Source organism: Carya illinoinensis, chromosome 14 (assembly GCF_018687715.1).
Source record: "Carya illinoinensis cultivar Pawnee chromosome 14, C.illinoinensisPawnee_v1, whole genome shotgun sequence".
Lineage (NCBI taxonomy): Eukaryota > Viridiplantae > Streptophyta > Magnoliopsida > Fagales > Juglandaceae > Carya > Carya illinoinensis.
In genome coordinates, this window is record NC_056765.1 from 33,235,914 (window position 1) to 33,260,608 (window position 24,695).

A 24,695-nucleotide genomic window follows, 5' to 3' on the forward strand; every position below is an offset into this window, starting at 1 on the left:
AATGTACAAAAGTGCTTAATCATTTTTAAAAAGAGTAGAATTCACTATTAAAAAATTATTTTTTTCTATATGAATTTTATATTTCCTCATTTTTTAAAATATCACGATACTTATGCAATCCACTAATGTAAATATTATTTTTTTATAAATAATTAATTAACATCGAGCATTGAGAATTTAACGTTAACACTTGGCAAATAAATTTATTTTTAGGATAATGCTATTATGTTACCCCAATTTGTCCACTCGGTGTACACTTTAGTGTATTATGTTCCCTCACAATACTTCCTCCTCCATTCAGCACGCTCTATCAAGGAGCGTGCACACTGATTTTTAATCAAAGCCCGCCAGGACCTCACTAAGCCTTACACGCGCTAATGGCACGACTGAAAAGACTTCCACCACCAATATATTCTCCAGAAAATTTTAAAACCGCTAAAAACATATAATTACCATTTCCCCCACAGAAGCAGCTCGGAAAGAAACCATTTTGGTTTCTCCACCACTCTCTTTCTCCCGCAGGCTTCATTCTCTCTTTCTAGAACTACAGGACGAAGCGGGAGAACTGGACGAAGTTTGCTAGGGTTTACAGAGATCTATAGTTTGTGGAGTTGGGGCGAGGTTGGGAGGGATCTTGGTCTGTGAAACGGTGCGTTTGAGGGAAGAAAAAGGTGGAGGAGAGGAGGAGCAGGAGAAAGCATGGATTCGGTCCCTTCGAACTCACATGGGAACCTGGACGAGCATATTTCGCAGCTCATGCAGTGCAAGCCCTTGTCCGAGCAAGAGGTGCTCTTCTGCATCCTCATTCTCCTTTCTCTTATGTTTAATTTTTTCCTTTTTTTTTTTTTTTTTTTGCTTCTCTTGGTGGTTTTGATCTATCTATGGTTCTATTTCTCGCGAATATGACGGATCGGGTTTGATCCTTAGGGCTTGCGCTAGCCAGATCGGATAACTTATGGTTTTTTGCGTGCGCGCGTGATATGGGCGTGATCTGTGAGATTAGCTGAATTAGGGATTTTTGGGATCCATTTGGTGGGGAGGCTCTAGATTTATTTGTAATTGAACTAGATCCATTGTAGGATATGTGTCAAATATGGCCCTATTGGTTTCTTCTGCTTGTGTATCAAACCACAGGCTTGCTTTAAGTATACGTAGACTGATGTTGAGATAGCACAGACCGATGAAACTGAAATTCCATTTATTGTATAAAGTTATCGTATTTGCCGTACAAAAAAGCCGAACAAGACTGGGGTTATCACAGTTTGAACTAATTTTTGTTTGTTTCTCATTAAAGAAAATGGGAGTTCCCATTTATTCAAGAGGTAGCGACCTTCCTATAGTGGCTTTATGATGGGAAATGTTGGTCCGTTTTTCCCTGGTGTTGTGGGTTTTCGTAGGGCACATTTGGTGGGTATGGCCCTGTTAATTGGTAAAATTTTAAAGTCTGAGGATCTGAAATCTAATGGAAGGAATGAATAATGTGTTCAAATTTCATCTGGTAAAATGGGCTACCGTTTGTTCCCCAATTTCTGGAGAAGGCTTGGGTATCTGAAATTTGCAGCTTTTTAATTAGGCGATGTTGGGAAAATGGCTATGGAAATATCCCATAGAACATGGAGATTATGGAGAACAGTTTTAGACTCAAAGTATGGTTGAGCATGGGGAGGTTGGAGCTCGAACGAGGTGAGTGGATCCTATAGGGTGGGGCTTTGGAAGGACATCAGATGTGGATGGACTAAACTTTCTAGTTTTACCTGTTTTGCGGAGGATGACGGGCCCTGAATCAAATCCTGGCATGACATATGGTGTGGTGACAGGGCACTTAGGGAAGCTTATCCAGACTTCTTTGGTATAGAAAGAATGAAGGAAGTCTCAATTGCTGATCTCCTTGACCAATCTAATGGCACTCCCCAATGGAATGTCACATTTCTTAGAGCTGTCCATGATTGGGAAGTTGGCGCAATCTCTGAATTTTACAACCTAGTCTATTCTGTCCCTATGAGGTAGGGGAGGTGAAGACAAGCTTTTTGGGCGCCCCTTGGTGAAAGGGAAGTTCACAGTACACTCCTTCTACCAATCCATCTCTAAGATGATTGTAAATCCGTTTCCGTGGAAGAGCATTTGGAAGACAAAGGCCCCTTAAAGGCATCCTTTTTTGTATGAACTACTTTGGAGAAGATTCTCATTATCAACAACCTAAGGAAATGCCAAATCATAGTCTTGGATTGGTGTTGTTTTTGTAAAAAGAGTGGAGAATCTATTGATCATCTACTAATACGTTGTGAGATTGCCAGACTTTGCGGAATGACTTTTTTGATAGGGTGGTGTAGCTTGGGTGATGCCAAGAAGGGTGATCGACCTCTTAGCTTCATGGAGGGGTCTCCAAGGCACCTCTAATATTGCTGCAATTTGGAAGATGATTCCGATCTGCCTATGGTGGTGTCTTTGGAGGGAGAGGAACGAGTGAAACTTCGAAAATCGTGAGCTTTCATTGGATGAACTTAGAACTTTCCTTTTTAACACCTTGTTTCAATGGTTGATTATAATTGATTTTAATGGCATGACCATTCATGAGTTTCTTGTATCACTAGAACATCACTCCTAGGCATGGCTCTTGCATGACCCGTGTACTTGGGCTTTTGCCTATTCCTAAGATTAATAAATCTTATTTACCGATAAAAAAATCTAATGGAACAAAGATGTGTTATTGGAGGATGTCTTAGTGTCACGTGATAGTCTTACTTGGCTTAAGGTGGGAAAGATTCGAGCTGAGTGCAAATCTTGACAGCTAGTAGTAATCTACGTGACAGTTCACTAGCATTTGTCACCGAATGATGGGTTGCTACTGATTCTAATGGGACAGAAGCGGGAGACATCATGGTGGATATTTAGGTGATTTTGATCTCTTTACTAAAGCTACTAATGGTGGTTTACTCCAGGGTCTCTATCAGTTTTATGCAGATAAGCTGTATTTAAGCTTTTGATGGGAAAAGCCGCATGACACTATTATGACCATAAAGTCTAGGTTCATATTGTATAAAGTTGGATATATATTATCTTTTGGACATGGAATTTAGTTCCATTGGATTTGGGTTATCTTGTGTGCATTATGGTGTCATGAGTCAAAAGACCAAAGCAGTGCAATGTCCAATATGATTGGCTATGGAATTTGATGATCTTGGAACTACTTGAAAGTTTGGGTAATGGACTTTCAGAATGTTAGATTATGCTCTCATTTTTCAGTCATTTTCTGTCAGTGATCCAAAATCATTTCTCAATAATGGTGGTTAATATTTTATATTGTTGTAGGTACGGGTGCTGTGTGATAAAGCTAAGGAGATATTAATGGAAGAAAGCAATGTCCAGGTGTGGCTGTCTATCTATTCTTTTGTGATGTCTCATTACATAATACTGATTGTTCGTATAGTTGCTGGATCTTACTTCATATATGTTTCAAATTGTTTGGATTATACACCCCAACCTCAAGTAACAAGGATCTTTACTTATGGATTTTAGAATTATTGATGCACTTAGGCGGGTGAGGATTGTTAAAATGCATTTAAACAGCTTCCACCAACCCATAAAGAAACAGCTTCCATTAATAGGTTAGGTTTATTCCGTCCTGATTTACTTATCAAAGAAAAAAAAAAACCTTCCCGATTAGAACGACCTCTAGGAAAGCGTTAGTCACATCTGCACTGTAAACCCAAAAAGACTGGTCTATTTGGAGTTTTACTATAATCACTTATGAAGTGCAATTTCACCTATTAAGTTGCCGAATTTGGGAATTAGCTCTCATTACCTGTCTGGCTTACCCCCACTGTATGTGAGTCATTCCTTGTTCCAATGTGGGATGGGGTGTTACATACTCTTCCTCTTAAATTATTGACATGCTCGTTAATGCTTCAGTATCATATTGTTGGTCTTATTAGGCGGCGGGGATACCATATATAGCAATCCAGAGAAAGCACTAGCTACATCTATTCTATAACTCCAAAAAGATTTGTCAATTTGAAGCTTCCCTAAAATCATTTATAAAGTCTAGTTTCATTTAGTAAGTAGCCAATGCGTGACTTAGCACTCATGATTATCTTTACTTCTCACTCTATATGACTCATGGTATTGGACTAAGGTGTTACACTAATTAATGATGGAGTTTTATTACTCCAGTCTTGATATTTTACAAAGTATTTGATTGACTTTTGGAAGCTCTTGTTACTGCATTATTATTTGATTGAATTTTTAACTTGAGTGGCTGAGATTAATGGCTGAAATTTCGATCTGAAGTTTCCCTTTCCACATAGAAAAGAAACTGTTTGTAGCTTTACTAGAAATGTAGCTTGCGCTTTGAGGTCATTTTCCATCTTATTATGGAGATTCTAATTCATATGTTGTGTTATGGTAACAATTCGTTCTGTAGAACAATTGATGCGTTAGAAACTTATGATGAAATGTTGTTGGATGAGTTAGGTTGTCGGTGGAATATGTTGCTTCCCTACCTACCCATCAAAAAATAAACAAATGTTATGCCCCTTCTATGAATATTATTGATGAAAGAGACAATCCTAAATGGAATTAGCAATATGTTAACTGTTTTCTTTAAATCATGCCTTTAGTTTTTGTATTATGTTGGGTCTCCATTCTCTCTTATGTGCCAACTTTTGTGGTTAAACAATGTGGATTCAGGCTATCATCAGTGCTTAGTTATGAATTGAATGCACAAGTATCCTTTGTATTACATTGCACGATTCAAGATTCATACATTTTCAATGGGTTTCTGGTGCTTATTACACTCATGCTTTGCCTTTTCTTGAATCACTGGGTTCTTGTCTTATGTTTATTTACCTGACTGCAAGTTGTAACTTTTTTTTTCACTGCAGCCCGTTAAAAGTCCTGTTACAATTTGTGGTGATATTCATGGGCAATTCCATGATCTTGCAGAGCTTTTTCGCATTGGAGGGAAGGTATTTTTCTGACTAGGGCTGTCAACATTCTACTCATGTTATGTTTGCTGAAGGGTATGGTGATTGGTTACTGCATGGGATTTATGAACTGATTGGAGTTGTTATCTAACTGCTTTTGAAAATTGAAATTCTCTAATTGGAATCGAGGTTTAATGCAATGCGTTAAGATGTTCATTGTTGCATGTCTGACCAAGGCTTCTAGAGCTGTGGAATAGCAAAACAAGAAGTTTAGAGTGGCTTGTAATGTGTCTCGCGTAAGTTTTATTTATAAAATTTAAATGTGATGTGATAATATGTAGAAGAAAATGAGAAGTATTAAAGGAAACTTAATAAAGCATGTGTACAGGAAATGAAGGTCTATCTGAATGTTCCTCTTAACATTCAGTGCAAAGAATGCCCAATATTATTATGTGATCTAAGTTTCTAACCCTTGAAACTCCGTTATGAAATCATGTAAGTTATCATGAAAGTTGTGTATATTAGAACCTCATGCTTCCTTTTAAATAAAGTGCCTTTCACCTTGATATGCCCGGTAATTTCATTTATTCTACTGCAAATCAAGACAAGGCATGTTTGAGAGTTGAATGGTTACAAGTGCTTGATCACAGATGTAAACCCCAAGGGGTGGCATTGTGGTCCTAGGGTGAGGCGTATAAACCGGATGTCTTCGGTTCTAAACTCCGCATTCACACTCTTGTGGCCATTGGAATGAGAAAAACTTCCCTTGAAATACCCAAGGTGCACTTGCGGGAAACTCCTAACTAGGGTCTATGGCTCACCGGGATCCTGTGCAAATAAAAAAACACATGGCATGTACCAGTTCAGCTCTTTTCAGTCTGAAGTTTCTGGTAACATTGTAAGTTGGACAGGCTTTGAGCAGTCATTGTCTCTTTCATCAGTTTGGTGCCTATCTGTGCAGCTTTTGGCTGTCTCAAACAAGTAGGATGAACTTGGTTGATCAAGAAGTTTGCCATCTTTTCTTGTTCAGTTGTCATTGTTTTCTCCATATAGATATTGAGCCTTCAGATTTTTGTGGCCATAGCCTATAATTGTAATGCCAGTTATATCTGCTACTAGTCTCTGTATTGCCACATGGGATATGCATCACAACTACTGTGCTTTGACCTAATAGTTGTGTTGATGCATTTACTTTTCCCCGATAGGACATGTCATCTGTTTAAGCGATTGCATTGAGCTTTTTTTCCAGTCCCATCATTTGTCTTTGCTTGGTTTTATTTATAAGTGGATGTTTACAACTAAATATCCATATCTGGTTGCATATTTTTGTTGACAGTGTCCTGATACAAATTACTTATTCATGGGAGATTATGTCGATCGTGGCTACTATTCAGTCGAAACTGTCACTGTAAGTATAAGTTGATACTTTTTTATTCTTTCTGATGTATGATGTTTTAACTTTTACCAACAAAGAATTTCTTGATTCTCTGGACAAAATTTTTTAACTTAAGTTGAGGCCATAATATTTGAGTCAATCAATTTTTGTAGCTTCATTCATTCACAAGGCTCTGGCTCTTGGATTTGGTTCCCCTGCCGTTGTGCTGCCCCATCGCAAGGGGCAGTTGAGAGGGAGAAAGAGAAAGATATGCGGGCCCCACAGGCTGCATGGGACCTACTGGGCCCCACACCACTCCCTTTCTCTCTCTCAACTGCCCCTTGCCATTGGGCAGCGCAATGACCATGGATCTTATTTTCTGGCTCTTCCTAGAAACACGAGTTGTAAATTTTGTTGCATATGCTGCCGGGTCTGGAATGAATGGTTGCGAACATTATAAAGTGACAGTTTCTCTTATATTTCCTTGAATGTTACCTATAGGGTTGCATTTGTTGAATGTACCATATATTTTTATGCAATAGATAAGGGTCTTGTTTAATACCTATCTGGTATGTCTAAATCCAACAGATTGGATGCTCTTCATTCTTTTTGTTTCCATTATCTAGATGTTTATTTAGCTTGGTGACATTTCTTTGAGTTGCAACTACTGTTGTAATGATTAAGTCCTTTATTCAGCTTCTGGTGGCCTTAAAAGTGCGTTATCCCCATCGGATTACTATTCTGAGAGGAAATCACGAAAGCCGCCAGGTAATAATAATTTGGATTTATTTTTTTAAGAATTTCTGTTTATTCTTGTTAAATGACTTCGTAATGGTTTGTTTCTATATCATAACAACATTATGGTAAATGCCATTGTATTGTTAGGAGCTGGTCATGAATCTGTTGTTTTATTATAATTAGGAGGTTCATTTTGGGGTTCCGTCCATTTTCCCATTTGGGTTGTAAGGTGTAATGCCATTTTTGTTTCACTTTTCTATGATGTGAGTCTTTTGTGCCTTCTGTTATATATATATATATTTTTTTTTTTGCAATGAGCTTTTTATGCTTATTATTGCCTTATGTTTCTCATTGCAGATTACTCAAGTCTATGGCTTCTATGATGAGTGCCTTCGAAAGTGAGTTTCTTAATATCTTTGGTTTGCCACAAGCTCATTTTAACCTACTAATGTAGTACCTGCTATCATTAGTCCTTGTGTTGCTCCCCTCGTTTTACTTATAAAAGAAAATACCTTCTATCATTACTTGTGACTTTAGTTCAAGTCTCTAGCTTGAGATTCTCATGACTATCTTTTTTATTATCAGGTTTTTTCTCTTTCTTTAATTGTCCTTTTGGTACAAAGGTAAAGGGGAGGAATTAAGAAGGGAAGGAAAATATAGACATAATTATGTGTTCTCATTGTTTGGTGGGAGGGAAAATCAGGATGGAATTTTGATCATCCCTAAATTGGAAGAAATGGGATGGATTATTGTAACGTCCCAATGGAAGGCCCAAAGTACATGGCTTTTAATGATACAATTAGAGCCACATTGGAACCTTATAAAGAGCTAGAACTTATCATTTCCAAGTAATGTGGGATCTCATACACAACCTACCCTTATTCTTATCATATGGGGTATCACAATCTACCCCCCTTAAATTCCTGACGTCCTCGTCGGGCTAGTCCGTCGTAGGTGGCACGGCTTGAGTCCCACATTTCTAGTTGGGATAGGCTTTGATACCATTTGTAACGCCCCAATGAAAGGCCCAAACCACATAGCTTAATACTTCAAAAAAAATAGTCAATGATACAATTAGAGCCACATTAGAACATTATAAAGAGCAAGAATTTTTCATTCTCAAGCAATGTGGGATCCCATACACCACCTATTCTCATCCTTATCATATGAGGTATTACAATTATGCAGGGTAATGTGTTTCTACAATGTTTTTTGATGGGTTAATGTGTATCTACAAATTTACGCCTCAATTCTCTCAATTCTTTAAATGATTCTTGTTAAGTGCGTTAAATTTAGAAACAACTAGTTTCTCTTTTCTTCTTTTTCATACTTCTATCTTTACCAGTCAAGGGAATATGAGATCATTTTTCTTACACTTTTTCATAGCTTGTACCAAACACGCAAGATGGGAAACCAATATCTTCCATTTTCCGTTTTATCTATCCTCCCTATCTCTTTGGCTGGAAAGGGCTTTTCTAGGCTGTAAATGAACCATGTTATTGGGAGAGTGCTAAATATCCATACCGTTTGTGCATATGCCCTTGGTTTGAATCTGGTTTCAATTTATTTACATCCATGGTGTGGGATGCACAATGTGTATGAGATTTTTCTTACTTGTCCCAAATGACTGATATGTTAACCAATATATTTGAAAGAAATACATGGTGAGAAATACTTGGTGCTTTGTTCATAAACACTAATTAAATTAAATTCAACAGCTCAAAACTGACTTCGCTTGTGGATGGACAATTGCTTTTGGTAAATATTTTGAAAATATGCTACATTCAAGATCTGCAGCTAGTCTCTTACGAGCAAATCCTACTGCTCTCCCCAACCTTTGACCTCTTTGATTTTGGTTGAATATTACCATTTCTGATCATCTCTAAAGGTACTTTTGCCTTGGTTTATTTCCAGGTATGGTAATGCCAATGTTTGGAAGATCTTTACAGATTTGTTTGACTATTTCCCGCTAACAGCTTTGGTTAGTATAATTATATTTGCTATTTCCTTGATGCTTTAAATGACTGTTGTAGTAGGGTAATGCTATCCTGCATCTATTTCATCTGATTTGTCGTGTACACTGCCGTCAGCACCATTCATTTGGTATAAAAGGAAGGAGAAAAATCTAGGAATATTGTAAGGAACCATTTATACGTAGCTGATCCATATAGCTGTGATGAAATGAAGCTTTGTTGAGCCAGAGTTGAATAGGTGATTGCTTTCGAGATGGATTGATGCATGTTATCTTTGAAAATTTTGAAGAAGATCGATAGCTAATTCTTGCAACCTCTTTGTGATCATTGGCACTGTAACATCATGGCATAATTTAACTGTTATGGATTACCCTTTGTCCAACTATATTGTTATCTGTACAGTTCCCCTGCTAGTAATGCTGAGTTATATCTGCAACAGAAGCTCTTCAATGCAAAGGAGTGTTGACCACATGATCATCATGCTTAAGTAGATAGATTTCATATTCTTGTATGATTGCCTGGTTGATTTCAATTTATGCCTAGGCATTTGGTTACTTATTTTTTTGTTGGAGCCTGTTGCTGCTTCAAAACTCGAACTATATATTATTATTTATCTGCTCATGCATCATAATTTTGCATATGATTGAGTTGTTGGGGACCATCTTTCAGTTTTTGATTGTCCCAGTTCTCAAATAGATAATGTTACATAAGCTGCAGTGATTTATTAGTGTTAATGTTCCTCTATAGGCGTTAACTTGTGTATACCTTGTTGTGTACTTGGGCTAAGCCTTTTATTATTAATACAATCGTTTACTTATCAAAAAAATTTGTAAGTGTTAATGTGGTGCTTTTTAATGGGTAACAATCCCCACTATAATTGAAAAAGTGCCAGGGGCACACCTGCAACCCAAGGACACTGGGGGAAGTGTTGTTAGGTGTTCTGGATGATAGTGTGATGATATGCTAACCTTTCCTCTTATCTTTTGAAGGTTGAATCTGAAATATTTTGTCTGCATGGTGGATTGTCCCCTTCCATAGAGACCCTAGATAACATTCGTAACTTTGACCGCGTTCAAGAAGTTCCTCACGAGGGACCTATGTGCGATCTATTATGGTCTGATCCAGATGATCGCTGTGGTTGGGGTATCTCTCCCAGGGGTGCTGGATACACCTTTGGCCAGGTGGTTTAATTTCTGTTTTTCACTAAATCTATCTTCCCCACGTAATTTCAAGCTCTGTTGATCAGTTTGCTCGTATCTTTTACAGGACATATCTGAGCAGTTCAACCATACTAATAACCTAAAGCTGATTGCTAGAGCTCACCAGTTGGTTATGGAAGGATATAATTGGGGTCATGTAAGTGGCAAGTGCCTAGCTGCATTTTGAGGTTTTGTTTGGTCATAATTTTTTGTTTGGGATGGTCAGTCTGTGTCCTCAATTTGAATTCCTTGCGACAGGAACAAAAAGTGGTTACAATATTTAGTGCGCCTAATTATTGTTATCGCTGTGGAAACATGGCATCTATCCTGGAAGTTGATGACTGCAAGGGCCACACATTCATTCAGGTCTCTTCTCTCTTTCTTTGGACTAACCACCTTTGCAACATGAATGATGCACGCGCATAAATGATGCACAACAACAAGCTTGAACTCTTTTATGTTTGGGTGCAGTTTGAGCCTGCTCCAAGGAGGGGGGAGCCTGATGTGACGAGAAGAACACCAGATTACTTCCTATGATGCAGCAGTAAATTAGTTGCTGAATTGGAAGCGGCTAGTGGCTAGCTGTTTCACGATGAGGCTGTCTATGAGATTTAAAAGTTCATAATTTTGCTATAGTGGTGGTTGAGTGGTGAAAAGTATGTAAAATGTGCAGGTGGGGGGGCTTACTGTGACTTCTTATTTGAGTATGCTCAATTTCCGGAGAGGAAGGAGCAGAACTGGCGACGCTATAGGAGCTTATGTGTACCAATTTCAGCGAACAAAATTGGCATCTTTTTTATTTCTTAGCACTGATCTCCCCCTTTTTTTATTATCTTTTTTCTCCTTATTTTCCTCCGCTTCTCTGTAGATGGATGGATGGCTTTTGGTCGGGGTTCTGTAGAGGGACGATGTGTAATTTTTTCTTATAGTGGGTGCCTCGATAATTTTTTCCTATTTTGAGTCTGAATTACACGATTCCTCTTCTAGGTTCTTTGTTTTAATTTTTGGTACTCAAGCCTACTTTCTGAGATTTCTTATCTGTGTTATTTTAATTTTCCTCCCTTTTCACACGCTTCTTACGTAGAATTGATTACGTATGAGAAAAGCAATAAACCTGGAAGAGTATCAACTCAAAATCAATGATTATGAGGCAACTAATTATATTTTGGAACAGATGCGAATGTGTTTATGTTCCGAGGTAAGATATACATTCCACTTATCGGATGGTATTTGTTGTGTTTATCCAAAATTTTCCGGAAGTAGCATTGCCATTGTATGCTAGAAAACGTCTGTGAGGCACGTACTAGAGAACCTCAACCCTAAGAGGCATGCCCATTCTTAACAATCATTGCAAAGTAATAAACCAACAAACCTAAGGATTCATAAGAATGTAGGTGAATTGGTTTCCATGCAAATGATATGGAATTAGATTTTCTTAACATTAGCATCGAGCAGTTCACAACTCTAGGAATAAAAGTTCACGAGGCCAGATGGACTTGTGATATAGTTACACCCCCATATATGATACATATGAGGTGCGTATGACATTGTTTTTAAACCATAACGAATGCTCTATAAATGTGGAGGGCTCACTTTAGGTCTCTGATGCATATCATACCACCACAAGGAATATGAAAAACCTATTTTTGATCTCCAAATAACACATGAAAGATAATCTTTCCATTTTACATCACATAATATGAACATAAAGTATTCATATGCAAACAATTATTAAATAAAGATGGGATACTTGTTAATAACAATAAGATCATCTCACAAATTAATGAATAAATAAATCATATTTTAGGGGTTTTAGAAAAATTACATATTAATGACAATGAACAAGATGGGACTTACGAAATTGATGACTTGAGTTTCAAGATTTAACTAACTGAATATTTAAGTCATGAGAATGGCACATGTGGAAACTTCAATATCGGTCACAAAACCAATAGTCCTATCACTCATTTTTATTTTTTATGCAATAATATGAGCAGTATCCTCAATGTACAATTTAAACTTGTTACTTTTTTTTTTTCTTCAAGAAAATGGGAGGTGGGGGCGACTAGCATAACAACTCTTTCTGAATGTGACTATAAGAGCCCCTCCCCACTACGGAATGTTTAGTTTAAACTATAGCTACTGTCCCAAGAGTGAGAGCCTGTCACCATAGCACTCCCGAAGTATCCAGCTGGTTCAAAGCCCATCTCATAGCCTAAAGGTTATGCTTTACTACCACAAGTAGTTTCAACTTATGTCTTGACTTGAACTCCTGACCTCGAAGCTATGAAATACTAGCTCGTGCCAACTGGGCAGCCACTTTGGTGGTAAACTTACTACTACTTGCTTAAAAAGAAAATTGTATAATCGGTTAACAAAGTAAAAACCCCACACCTTTTCATTTCATTAATGAAATACACCAGCATTATATATTTCACTGCCCTTTATAAAAAAACCTTGCGACTCGATAGAGATCTGGTATATGCCAGAGGCAACATGAGAAGTTTCTTGCTCCTCCTACGTAGGCTCTCTTTGTCAAATTATCGTAATCGTTATCCTCAATTGCATCCAAGATCATTCGATACAATAGCAAGGATGACCATACCTGCAAAATCACCACAAACTATGAGCATCAACTTCTGCAAAACCTTGACTTCATCATTCTTTAAATGTGACTTGCATGATATTTACATTGGAAGTTTGTTCTTTTTCTAGAGTTTTAGATTGTTTAAAAAATGTTTTAGAGATCCACTTGTAAATCCAATAACATCCCAAGTTTAGATGATGGACTTATACTTTAAACTTCAATGCAAGGAAGAGAAAGAGGCTACATTCCATTTGGGGGAGTCTAAATGAAAGGGGGTACGTACTGGCCAGCGGCTAGCCTTGTCGAGCTGGGAAGCTCCCTCCTCGGCAAGGTTGAAGTAGAACCTTGCTCTTGTAATTTGCTCTTTCATGAACTCTCTCCATCTATCAGTGACCTTCATTGATAAAACATCCTTGTCACATAGCCCAAACTGTCCAAGCTCATCTCGGGGAAGATATACTCTCCCCCTTAATGCACTGAAAGAAGAGAAATGAAAAAGAATTGAAGAGATTAATCAAGTGAATGTTGAGCAGGTGAGGTACGGGAGGTAAAACTTACTCCTCTCCCACATCTCTGAGAATGTTGGTCAGTTGATTTCCGATACCCAAGTAGAGTGCAGCATTATATATACTTTGAGCAGAAACCAGAGATTCTGGTGCAATTCCCATCACTGGAACACTCATTAGGCCCACAGTTCCGGCTACGTAGTAGCAGTAAAGGTAGAGTTCTTGAAAGTTCTCATAGCAACTTTTCCTTGTATCCCATTCTCATTCCTTCACTTCAATCATGTCCCTGAATGGCTATGATTGAAGAATAAGAAAAATTTGTTAAGTGAAACTAATAATGGTTTTTTTATTCTTTTCTTATGGAATGATTTTCATTAGCACAACGGAATCCATGAGTTTTCGTAAGAAATTATTTTTACTAGCAATGCACTAAGAAGTTGACATTTTATTAAGGCAACTTGCAAAACAGTACATCAGTGCACTAAGAAATGGATCTATTAAATATAAAATGATTAAAAGGCAGACATTCACATTCTAACCACCTTGATGTCCAGAGGGAACTTGAAAACTGTATCAGTTAATGCAGCATCGAGAATATCATAAGGGCGTCCATCGAAAATTTCTTGCAGTCTCTCTTTCCACCTATCAAGAGCAGCAGAGCTTAGATAACCAGCATTAGTGCCATCGACCAATTCATCTGTTCTCCTGCACCAGACTGCAGAGTAGCAATTTTCAAAGAAAGACCAGAGTAATTTCTGTTGTCAGTTTTAGCATTAATTTAAGAGGAATGATCTGTGCCAAAATGGTTCGTGTTACTTTTGCAGTGGGTTGTATTGCATCGATAAATGTGGACATGATATCTTATTGTCATCGCAAAGATTAAAAATAAGCAAATTCCAGGATACATCCTTACCATATATTGCCCATATGGCTTTCTGTCGTTCCTCGGTCGTTAGCAAAGTTCCTACATCAAGACAGTATACCAACACTTGTATCAAAACTCATGAAACTTCGACGAGATTAGAAAGCATGGCCGGGTCTGGAAGACATGTCCATACACACGCAAGCACATGTTCTCCTTCTCATTTTTTTTTTTTGGGTAGGGAATCTGTTTGCAGTATATCAGATTTCATACATCCTAAGAGAATCAAAGAATCCTTTCAAATAAGATTTGATGACTTACAATAAATTCTAGTCAGTTAGAATTCAAGACATCATACATATTTTGGATAAGTCAAAACTGATGAAAGAAGGGAAATGGAGTTGGACCTAGATAGAAGGTCTTGGCATATTCTGCACAAATGTTCCTGCACTTTTCGTATGATTCTTCAAGAAACGTAGGGTGGAACCGTGGCTTTTTACAAGGATCTTCCCTGGCCAAGATGTTATTCTGAGACTGCCTTTCTATAATTTCCTGTACATGTAAATCAGCAAGAGGAATGCCATCCTTTGACAACAAAGGGAAAATGCGTGTGGTCCTGTGCTGGGGAGCCACAGTGACTTCAGCTCTTGCAATAATTGATTTTCGAGAGGGGCATTTGCCATTGCTCACCCTGATGCAAGGCTTAACTGCAACAGAATAGATTGAATACATCTGGCACTTAATTCTTGTTACTTTTTTTCTAAATGTCGAGCGGGTAAGAGAGAAATGTCAAATACTCTTATGAGGAAACCAGGACTCCCTCTTGAGTGTTAAGCATGTGGGATTAGATAATTCAAATATATCGATGCTTTCTCCGGGATATGAAGTAAATTTCTCTCTCTTGTTTGGTGGGACAAGAATCCTCTTCATTTTAAGTAAAATAGATAATATCAATTAATGCAAACTATGAGGTTTTTTGACAATTTAATTTGTCAACAAATGGAGAGGATCCCATTCTGTGTGTTGTTATATATATATATATATATAATGCAAATAGCCCAATAACAAAGCAATCAAACTTGTTACTATAAGTCTATATTTCCAGGTTTCTAGTGTCAACTGTCAATTGAAAAGCCAAAATGTCTTAAATATGCGAAAGGTCACAAAGAGATTTCAGAAAAATAAACTCACAAACTGATATGCTTTAAGATGGCTAGTAATTTAATAATGTAGCCTGTGCAATGTTCTATATATATATATATATATATCATTGTTTGAATTTGAAACTCTCTAGCTTCTTTGGAAAAAGAGAATGGTCTCACAACGTGTTTTACAATGATGCCGGTTGGCTGGTATAAGATAATGATCTCACATTAAAGGCCGGTGAAATAATATGATTCAAATGCTGGTACCCTTTTAAGGTAACAAACTAGTAATCTCCATCTGTTGATGATCCGAGATGTTGAAAAAGTGAAACATGTTTGGTAACATGGGATGGAACGAGGAAGTGTGATACTTCAAATAAACCAGTAAATAAAAAATAAAAATTAGGGAGTTGTAGAATTATTTGAAAAGGGATGGTTTTGTGCAGCCTAAATGGTCCAAGATGCTTAGATGCCGATATGGTGGAGTATGCAATGCAGATGTTGTATTTTCTACTATATTATAAAGACGAATATACGATTATATGGTGAAAGGGAATAATGTATTTTACAAAGATGTAATATTTTTCATGTACTCACCAACACGGCATTGTTCCAAAATCTGTCTTGTATTGTGCAGCCTGGTCTTAGAATCTTGATCCCCTCTGATTCCCCCCTCAAAACCTTTTTTATATTTCATTTCCCATGTTTTTGTCCTCCTAGTGTTGAAGTTGCTTTCCAAGTGGATATTAATTATGGGAGCATATAGATGTTGCAAATAAATAATCTAGTTTCGATGATTTATCCTGCGAGCGTTTGTAGTCCAACGGTTAGGATAATTGCCTTCCAAGCAATAGACCCGGGTTCGACTCCCGGCAAACGCACATTAGGATTTTGTTTTTTTTGGAAATGGCCCATTAGCTAGGCCCATAATGTGAGGCATTCTCTTAATTCCTAATCTGACCAACAAGGTGTGGGTGGCTCAATGCTAGGCGCACTTAGAGGTGGATGGGGAATTGAAAGCGCCTATGCAAGTACGAGGGTGGGTATGCATACTCTTCAATTTCAATCAGGTCAGTGATGATTTGGAACTCTGTTTTTCAGATTTCAAAACTCCTCAAGCAGTGAGTGAGTCGTGATGTTGTTTGGATGAGCGGTGGAAATGAGTTATGGTAAGCAGGAGCATTCCTATGGATTAGATGCAAAATGATTAATAACTTGAACAAAAATCATCTCTATTAGAATATGTATATAAAAAAAAATGACCCATTTTACATTTTTGCTATATTAATTCGTCAGATTTAGGTTCTATTATCTACTAATCTAAAAATAATTTATTGTCTCTTTCTCTCTTCTCATTTCATTCTTTATCATATTTACCCCCTCCATCTATTTTGTTTTCAGCCCTCTCTTTGTTTTGCATGTCTTTGAAGTTTCTTCAGTTTCATGTTTAGGAAAGACTCTGGGTTGTATTGTTTTGGTGTCATTTTTCATTGATTTCATGTTTCTGCAACATTCTGCAGCTGGAATTATGCAGAATTATAGCATTGTGGGAAATAGAACTGGAATTATAAAGATGGGTGACACAAATTCGGTTCTAAACATACTAATAATTCCCTGCCCTTCCACTCATTGTGTGAAACAGAACTGGCATATTACTTGTTAACCTTTGGAGCCAGTGGCATGAACTTTAATTTTGCTAACACCCCAGCGACTTTACATGCTCATCATACCAGCGAAGAGTGAGTTCTTTTGGCGTCAATGCCAAGGGCAAAGCTCCATAGCTATACTTCAAAATGAGTATGGAAAACCAATCCCTGGTACCACACTTGATATTGAGTCCTTCAACCCCCAAACTTTCGATTGGTCCTTTCTTTCTTTGTTGAAATATACGCTGGGACCAGAGCTGGTCAACCATCAACAGACGTCTGTAATATCAACATATACAAGGATGGGACTGATGTACCAACAAAGATTAGACAGCATCATAAAGTAGCAGAGAGAGCCTCAAATCATTCCCTTGTCCTTTCCTCATTTGAAATCCCATGACTCTGGAGTGAAGTCAGTTCATAAACAAGTCATTTAAAGTCACACAGATTTGAGCCATAGATGCTGCTAGTACTTGGTAAAACTGAGATCTATCCTCCTTTAAAAAAGTAAGAAAACTTTTCTGCTGAGTTTTCTGTGCAGAAAGCTGGCAAGATACGGGAAGGTTTTGCATAGACCTGAAAATCTGGGCAGAAGACTATTAATTTACTCGAATATTAAAAAAAACTACGAAGTAATTCAACCTTGTTAGAATATAAAGCAAATGGTTTAAATCACTTCAACCTTGTTAGAATAGAACTGCTAAAAACCCTCCTTATAGATATAATAATCGAAGTAAGATAATAACCTTAGAGAACACTTCACACTTCCCAGTGACTTGTGGCCATTTCTTGGAATACAAATCAGAAGGTAGCCTCTACAGAAGTAGAAGTAGAAACATAAAACCAAGGAAATGGATTCTGGTGACTATTTGGGGCGTGCACCCTTGATATTGCCTGTTTCATATCCCTTGCAGTTGTTTAATCACTTCAAGACACACAATCCTGGAGCTACTTCCAACTTTGATATGCACTAGAATCACTTTTTTCGGAGCTGTATTGAAATTACAGAAAGATAAAATCATTGCAGAGGATCGACAGACATACCAACCAGGATCTACTTTGCTTAGAACCTGAAGTTTACTCAATGAAAGGGAAGAGCTTTCTTGCTAAGGATCTCTTATAATATTTACCTCCAAGGCTACAAACAAGGGCAGAGCCATAAGCACCAAAAGTACCACATATCATATTCCAACCACCGTCATAAGTCATTCACTACCGACTTTGTTTCCAACAAACCCTTTACCATTAAAAGCAACAACGCGCATTCGACTCATGCACGTACGCATTACTTCAGTTTTCATAGGTGACATTGATTTGGCATCGTATCTTGAACAGCTCTAAGAAACAAAATGATGGGTATCATATCACGTCATATTATCATATTCAAGCGTAATGACAATGTGCACTATACAATATGACAATATTGTTAACTATTTACACAATATGGTCTAAAGGTATGTGAAATCAATTACATACAACAGGACTCCCAAAGTTTAACGTATCACACCGGGAGTCATGACTGGTTTATATGGTCTAAAGGTACGTGAAATCAATTGCATACAACAGTACTCCATAAGTTTAACATATCACACCGGGGTGACTGGTTTTTATTGGCAAAACTAGCACCGTTTTTATGACAGATTATATCGAATTCAAATAGCCTTAAACATTGTCAAATCAGGTAAGCTGAAAGTGGATTGAACACTCGTACAAATTACAAGCATCGGGAAAAATACTAAGAGGATACTGAAGCCAAAATGTCCAGTTTGGGTGTGGATCCTTCTTCTGTTTGCCTTCGAGAAAGCGGCTCCATAGCTGCACTGGAGTTATGGTTCTACTTTTATAAAGAAGCAAAACGATGTCTTCCAGATGGCGTTTGTAGTCCAACGGTTAGGATAATTGCCTTCCAAGCAATAGACCCGGGTTCGACTCCCGGCAAACGCATTTGCTTTTAATGCTTCTGAGAAAGGCTGTAACTCTTGACTGAAATTGCTACTGCCACGATTTTCTTGATAGAGCTGTAGTGGCAAAACTAACATAAGATGCAAACAGACTTTATGAGCTCTTCAATATTGATACAGAGCAGATCTCAGTTACAACATGCTAACCCAATGGCTTTGAACTAGCTAGCCCGAACTCCACTTCAAAACCCCGAGTGTCTCAGAGAATAGTCTTTTCTAATATGAATATGAGTCCCCAATCCTCTCTTTTGGTACTTCCTTCTATAGATAGCCTCTATAATGGCGCTTTTACTCCCTTTCCTTTCTTGCTTGCTTTCCGGTGCTCTCTCAAATCTTCTCTTATCAAGCTGTTCACGGTGTTTTTCCCTTGCCTCTGTGCCTCTCTCATATACATTGTCAGGGGTCCTCTGCCTCTTTGAGCCATTTTATCTTACAAAAAATTGGGATAGGACCCATCATGTAAGATAACAGAGCAGATTGCAACCGTTCGATGATAGTTGTAACAAAATTGGAATCACACAAACAGTAGCATGAAATCTTTCACTCTTCTCTTGTGCATAACTTTTGTTGTTCTAGTTAATCTTTTTATCATCTTGCCAGGGGTTTTACCTTTTATCCATGGGCCATTATTTTATTAGAGAAGTCTAGAAGCAGCTGTGCTCTGTTTGTTTGACTGAATAAGCTTCCATTCTTCTTTAAATTGGTGTACTGAGAGGCTTACAACTTTCATGAACCGATTCTCTAGTGTTTATTCATACCTACTTTAAAATAATAAAATTGGGGATAAATTACCCAAAACTATCATATATTATATTCCAAAATTAGGGAATGAAATGAAAGATTAGAAAAAGAGATAGGAAACAAGAAAAGGAATGTAAGAAAGAGACATGTCTGCTCCTACCCACAAACTAGTATTAAACAAACAAGACTCACTCCAAACGTGCACTCACGTTGCTACGTATTTTTACCTGATTACAAGTAAAACGCGTAGTTAAAGACATCTTTCCCTTGATAATGCTATCATTCGATCATCACCATTGCCCAAAGTAACGGCATCACATAAATCCGGAAAACACAACCCACGTTCCGCATGCTCCTTATTAAAAAAGACCTTAGAAAATGCGAATAGATTCTATGTTTATAGGATTCAACCGAGCTGACTATTTTGACCACCCACACCGAGTAGAATATCCTTCAAAATAATTTTATGTATACTGATCACAACAGTACCTTCCAAATTATTTCGTCGGCCCTCTGACAATAACATCTTATATTAACTGGCAATAGATCTCGTGTATAAATCTACTCATTTATTCCATTTCCTTGCACAAACGTGTGGCTTATATAGCCTTTTATAGATCGATCAGGTCCTTTGCCCCGGTTGCCCTCCTTTATAGGCCTCAACTTCCGTTACCAATATTCCTGCATCTTGATCATTCTGGCATATGTCTAATTCATCACTTCCAGTTCCAGCATAACCTCGAGAAAACCGGTAAACATGCCTCAGCAACTCCCTGTCTCCACCCTGGCGGCGACGACAACAAGCAGTCCAGACCCAAAGAAGCTGACCCTCATACCACTCATCTTTATCATCTACTTTGAAGTGGCCGGTGGCCCTTATGGAGAGGAACCTGCGGTGAAAGCAGCAGGACCCCTCTTCGCCATTCTCGGTTTCCTCATCTTCCCCTTCATATGGAGTATCCCAGAGGCCCTTATCACCGCTGAGCTCTCCACCGCCTTTCCTGGCAACGGTGGCTTTGTCATATGGGCTGAGCGTGCCTTTGGTCCTTTCTGGGGATCTCTCATGGGAACATTGAAGTTCCTCAGTGGTGTCATCAACATCGCTGCCTTCCCAGTTCTTTGTATAGACTACCTGAAGCGATTAATCCCTGCTTTGGAATCTGGCCTTCCTAGGTACCTTTCAATCTTGGGCTCAACTTTAGGCCTTTCCTTTCTTAATTACACTGGTTTGACAATCGTTGGATATGCTGCTGTGGCACTTGCTGTTGTTTCACTTTTGCCTTTTATATTGATGACCTTGATTGCACTCCCCAAGATTCGGCCTCATAGATGGATCAGTTTGGGGCAGAAAGGTGTGAAAAAAGATTGGAACTTGTTTTTCAACACTCTTTTCTGGAACTTGAATTTCTGGGATAATGTCAGCACTCTAGCCGGAGAAGTTGATAAGCCCCAGAAAACATATCCGAAGGCTCTTTTCGTTGCGGTGATTTTCACTTGCCTGGCATATCTGTTTCCACTTTTGGCCGTGACAGGATCTCTCTCCGTGAACCAAAGCGAATGGGAATCCGGGTTTATGGCCATAGCTGCAGAAATGATTGCCGGGAAATGGCTGAAGATCTTTCTTGAAGTTGGTGCTGTGTTATCAGCAATTGGGCTATACGAAGCACAACTAAGCAGCAGTGCTTTCCAACTTCTGGGTATGGCGGATATAGGATCTTTGCCCAAGTTTTTTGGTTTGAGGTCTAAATGGTTCAACACCCCTTGGGTTGGGATTTTGTTGTCAACTCTGATTTCACTGGGGGTTTCATATATGGATTTCACAGACATCATATCCTCAGCCAATTTCCTGTATTCCTTGAGCATGTTGTTAGAGTTCGCTTCGTTTATTTGGTTGAGAAGGAAATTGCCAACGTTGAAGCGACCATACCGGGTTCCATTGAGGTTGCCGGGGCTGGTGCTCATGTGCTTGATACCATCTGGGTTTCTTATAGTTATAATGGCTATTGCTACAAAGACTGTTTATTTAGTGAGTGGAATAATGACTGTTGCTGGGGTAGGCTGGTACTACTTGATGAAACTCTGCAAGTCAAAAAAGTTGTTTCAGTTCAACATTGGTGGGGAAGAAATTGGGTTTGAAGAAAATGACCAGGAGGGGGATGTTACTCATTTATGACCTTTGACATGTCAATTAAACAGACATGAAATATCTGTATCTGTGGAATTTGAAGCTTTTTTGTCCTGGGCAAGGAAGTTCATGTTGGCGTGGGGGCACTCGGCTTTGAGATCCACAACTGAATGGTCCTACTTGCAGATTATATGTAAAGAAGACTAGTCTCTTTCACAACTGTAATTGTTATAATCTCTTGCTCCGTTTGCAGTTATTTCTGTAAGCTAATATTTATGGGAAATCAATTTTCTGATTGCTTTATATGGTGACATTGGTAGCAGTTACAGCTGTATATAAGGTGAATCAGAATGCGAGCATACATATATGGAATGGGAATAATATAGTTTCACATGATGATAGTGGAAGATACATGGAATCTGTAAACCTAAATCTAGATATTATTTAATTATTTTTTTGGAATTCTTATTGAAAAATCTTTTAATTGGACGTGTATTGTAGTTTACGAAAGGAAAAAAAAAAATCTAGATATTAATTATGGGTTAAAGCCGAGCAGAAATTCAACCTAGTGTGAACCAGGCTATTTGGCCAAAATTGCATTGAAAGCAACATGGGAAAATAATTGAAAGTCCAGTTCCCCCTTCCCCAGTTGGCTCCTCGAATCTGATTTTCGTGTGAGACTTGGTGCAGCTTGGACACAAGTCCGTCCTGAAAGTTATATCATATCATATATACTGTACAGCTAAAATCATGTGTCTAACTGTCTATGCCTCTAATATTTTGTTCAAGAAATTATACCTAGAGGTTTACACCATACATCTCCACCTAATTAATATGTGCTTTGTCAATTTTGTCATTTTATCTTAATATTTAAATATGTGTATTTAAATAGAATGACAAAATGATAAAATACATATTGATTAGATGAAAATGTGTGGTGTAAAATCTCGTGCTTTCATCATAAATACATGTACTAGCCCAACATGGGCAACCATGTTGCATATTTGTGAGGCACAGTTGAGTAAAACTGTTAGGTGGTCTTATTCAGCCCTCACTCCTCCATATGTAATACTCACAGATATGTCTCTCTTGCTTCTCATCCAATCGGTTGAAAATTGAACACCCACGATTATGTAGTGTATGCCGGACTTGGGTCCAATCCAATGTAAACTACTCCTACAATACAAAGCAATACCCATGTTCCATTTCAAGAATTTTGGTTGATAAATATTGATGCTATTTTTGGAATAGCAGGAAATGATTAATAAACGTTGGAAGGTTATATTCTGAGGACCACCTAACAGTTGTTCTCAACTGTGCCTCACAAATATGCAACATGGTTGCCCATGTTGGGCTCATACTTGTATTTATGACAAATGCACGAAATTTCACCTACACACTTTCATCTAATCAACATGTATTTTGTCATGATCTGGTTCATCAAAGGTGTCTTACTTGGTCCTCTCTCTCCTGAGGTGAGGTGAGTCTTTGCTGTGCAAAGGGTAGTCTCTTCAACGTAGTTTGAAGAGCAAAGCAGAATGGAAGAGGAGCTCAACACCCTATGGGAAGGCTTTACGTTAACAGAACAGGAAGCAGAGTCAGTTAAGGTGAAGAACGAAGCTCTACAATCCCTGGTCAACAAAGGCAAGAGGTGCCTCATTATGAAGATCAATGCAGACAGGGTGGTGAACAGAGAGGCTTTCAGAGCAACTATGTCCAAGGTCTGGCGTCCAGAGGGATGGATTCAATTCAAAGATGAGGGGGAAAACAAAGTAGTAGTGGAGTTCCAGTTTGAACAGGATAAGGTTAAAGTCTTGCATGGGAGACCTTGGACCTTTGATAGGAGCCTAGTGTGCATGCAAGAGATTGATGGCTTGGTTCCTTTAAAAGACCTCACATTCACCAGAGAAACTTTCTGGGTCCAGGCTCACGACATGCCTATGGCATGCATGACAAAGGAGGTGGGAGCTGAACTGTTTTCGGGAATGGAAAGGATGCACCACGTAGAGACAGATGCAGGGGGCTGTGGATGGGGGTGTATCCTGAGAGCCAAAGTAGAGGTTGACATTACAAAACCTCTTATACGAGGCAAATTTCTCTTGGCTAATGGTGTCCGTAGATGGATCCCTTTTAAGTATGAACGACTCCCCTCCTTCTGTTTTGGTTGCGGGGCAATCATTCATACCCTTAATTGCCAGGGGTCTAACCGCGGTACAAACCTGGGAATAAACAGCCAATATGGTGCCTGGCTCAGGGCCCCTTCTACAAGAGCTTTCGGGGCTGAAGCAAAACGTTATGGTGGTGTAGTGCAGGGCAACAATGGAAGCTCAGGGACGAGGGCAAAAATGGAACCCAAAGTTGCAGACCAAAACCCAGAAAACAGTGAACAGAAGGTGGGAAAGCCCAATATGGATGGTGTCAGTGAAAACCAAAGGAAAGAGGAGCCGCAAGACAACCCAAAACCTGACTTGGCTATGGAAGAGGAAAAGCAGAACACGTCTTTCTCCAGCCTGTTGATCCCCAATACGGAACCTGTGCCAAAACAAAATATCAGGTCACCAAAAAAGGAAAGTCTGAGTTGGCCTGAGATAAAACAGGTAAAGGCTTGTGGAAAAGGTCAAAATGGTGGTCCCCTCGTGGCTTCCCAAAAGGCTAGCTGCTCCCTAGCTAGCCACATCAAATCAATGGACCTATTCTTGGACCAGCAGGTGAAAATATTGGCTGCCTCGAGACAACAAGCTTCATGGAAGAGGAGGGCACGAGGAAAATCTGCTGCTAGTGATTCTCTGACCTCCCCAGGAGCACCAACTAGTGGATCAACAAAGAGGAAAGTGGAGCCAGGTACACTTTCTCTACTTGGTCATGCTTCTAAACAGGCCAAGCTTAATGTCCCCACTAAGGGGATGCAACCTGAG

At 38.6% G+C, this 24,695-nt stretch overlaps 4 protein-coding genes and 2 non-coding genes across 6 annotated transcripts; 4 read left to right on the plus strand and 2 right to left on the minus strand.

Moving 5' to 3' along the window:
• The first annotated feature begins 438 nt into the window (after nucleotides 1-438).
• On the plus strand, nucleotides 439-11,161 carry LOC122294158 (serine/threonine-protein phosphatase PP2A catalytic subunit-like). The gene is made up of 11 exons (XM_043102657.1): nucleotides 439-786; nucleotides 3,310-3,366; nucleotides 4,881-4,964; nucleotides 6,259-6,330; nucleotides 6,994-7,065; nucleotides 7,393-7,433; nucleotides 8,950-9,016; nucleotides 9,998-10,189; nucleotides 10,275-10,364; nucleotides 10,466-10,573; nucleotides 10,679-11,161. Exons 1-11 carry the CDS (start codon nucleotides 700-702, stop codon nucleotides 10,742-10,744), a joined length of 936 nt encoding a protein of 311 aa, XP_042958591.1. The 5' UTR covers nucleotides 439-699; the 3' UTR covers nucleotides 10,745-11,161.
• Nucleotides 11,162-12,641: 1,480 nt separating this feature from the next.
• Nucleotides 12,642-13,477, minus strand: LOC122293871 (phytoene synthase, chloroplastic-like). Its single transcript, XM_043102311.1, has 3 exons — nucleotides 13,353-13,477; nucleotides 13,078-13,270; nucleotides 12,642-12,812 (listed from the first exon to the last, which is right to left on the minus strand). Exons 1-3 carry the CDS (start codon nucleotides 13,475-13,477, stop codon nucleotides 12,642-12,644), a joined length of 489 nt encoding a protein of 162 aa, XP_042958245.1.
• Nucleotides 13,478-13,827: 350 nt separating this feature from the next.
• LOC122293872 (phytoene synthase 1, chloroplastic-like) lies at nucleotides 13,828-14,894 on the minus strand. The gene is made up of 3 exons (XM_043102312.1): nucleotides 14,570-14,894; nucleotides 14,214-14,264; nucleotides 13,828-14,015 (listed from the first exon to the last, which is right to left on the minus strand). Exons 1-3 carry the CDS (start codon nucleotides 14,892-14,894, stop codon nucleotides 13,828-13,830), a joined length of 564 nt encoding a protein of 187 aa, XP_042958246.1.
• A 1,222-nt stretch (nucleotides 14,895-16,116) lies between these two features.
• On the plus strand, nucleotides 16,117-16,188 carry TRNAG-UCC. The gene has a single exon. It is a non-coding gene; the product is annotated as a tRNA-Gly (tRNA).
• A 2,637-nt stretch (nucleotides 16,189-18,825) lies between these two features.
• On the plus strand, nucleotides 18,826-18,897 carry TRNAG-UCC. The gene has a single exon. It is a non-coding gene; the product is annotated as a tRNA-Gly (tRNA).
• Nucleotides 18,898-20,128: 1,231 nt separating this feature from the next.
• On the plus strand, nucleotides 20,129-22,083 carry LOC122295055 (probable polyamine transporter At3g13620). Its single transcript, XM_043104078.1, has one exon. It carries the CDS (start codon nucleotides 20,413-20,415, stop codon nucleotides 21,826-21,828), a length of 1,416 nt encoding a protein of 471 aa, XP_042960012.1. The 5' UTR covers nucleotides 20,129-20,412; the 3' UTR covers nucleotides 21,829-22,083.
• Nucleotides 22,084-24,695: the final 2,612 nt, after the last annotated feature.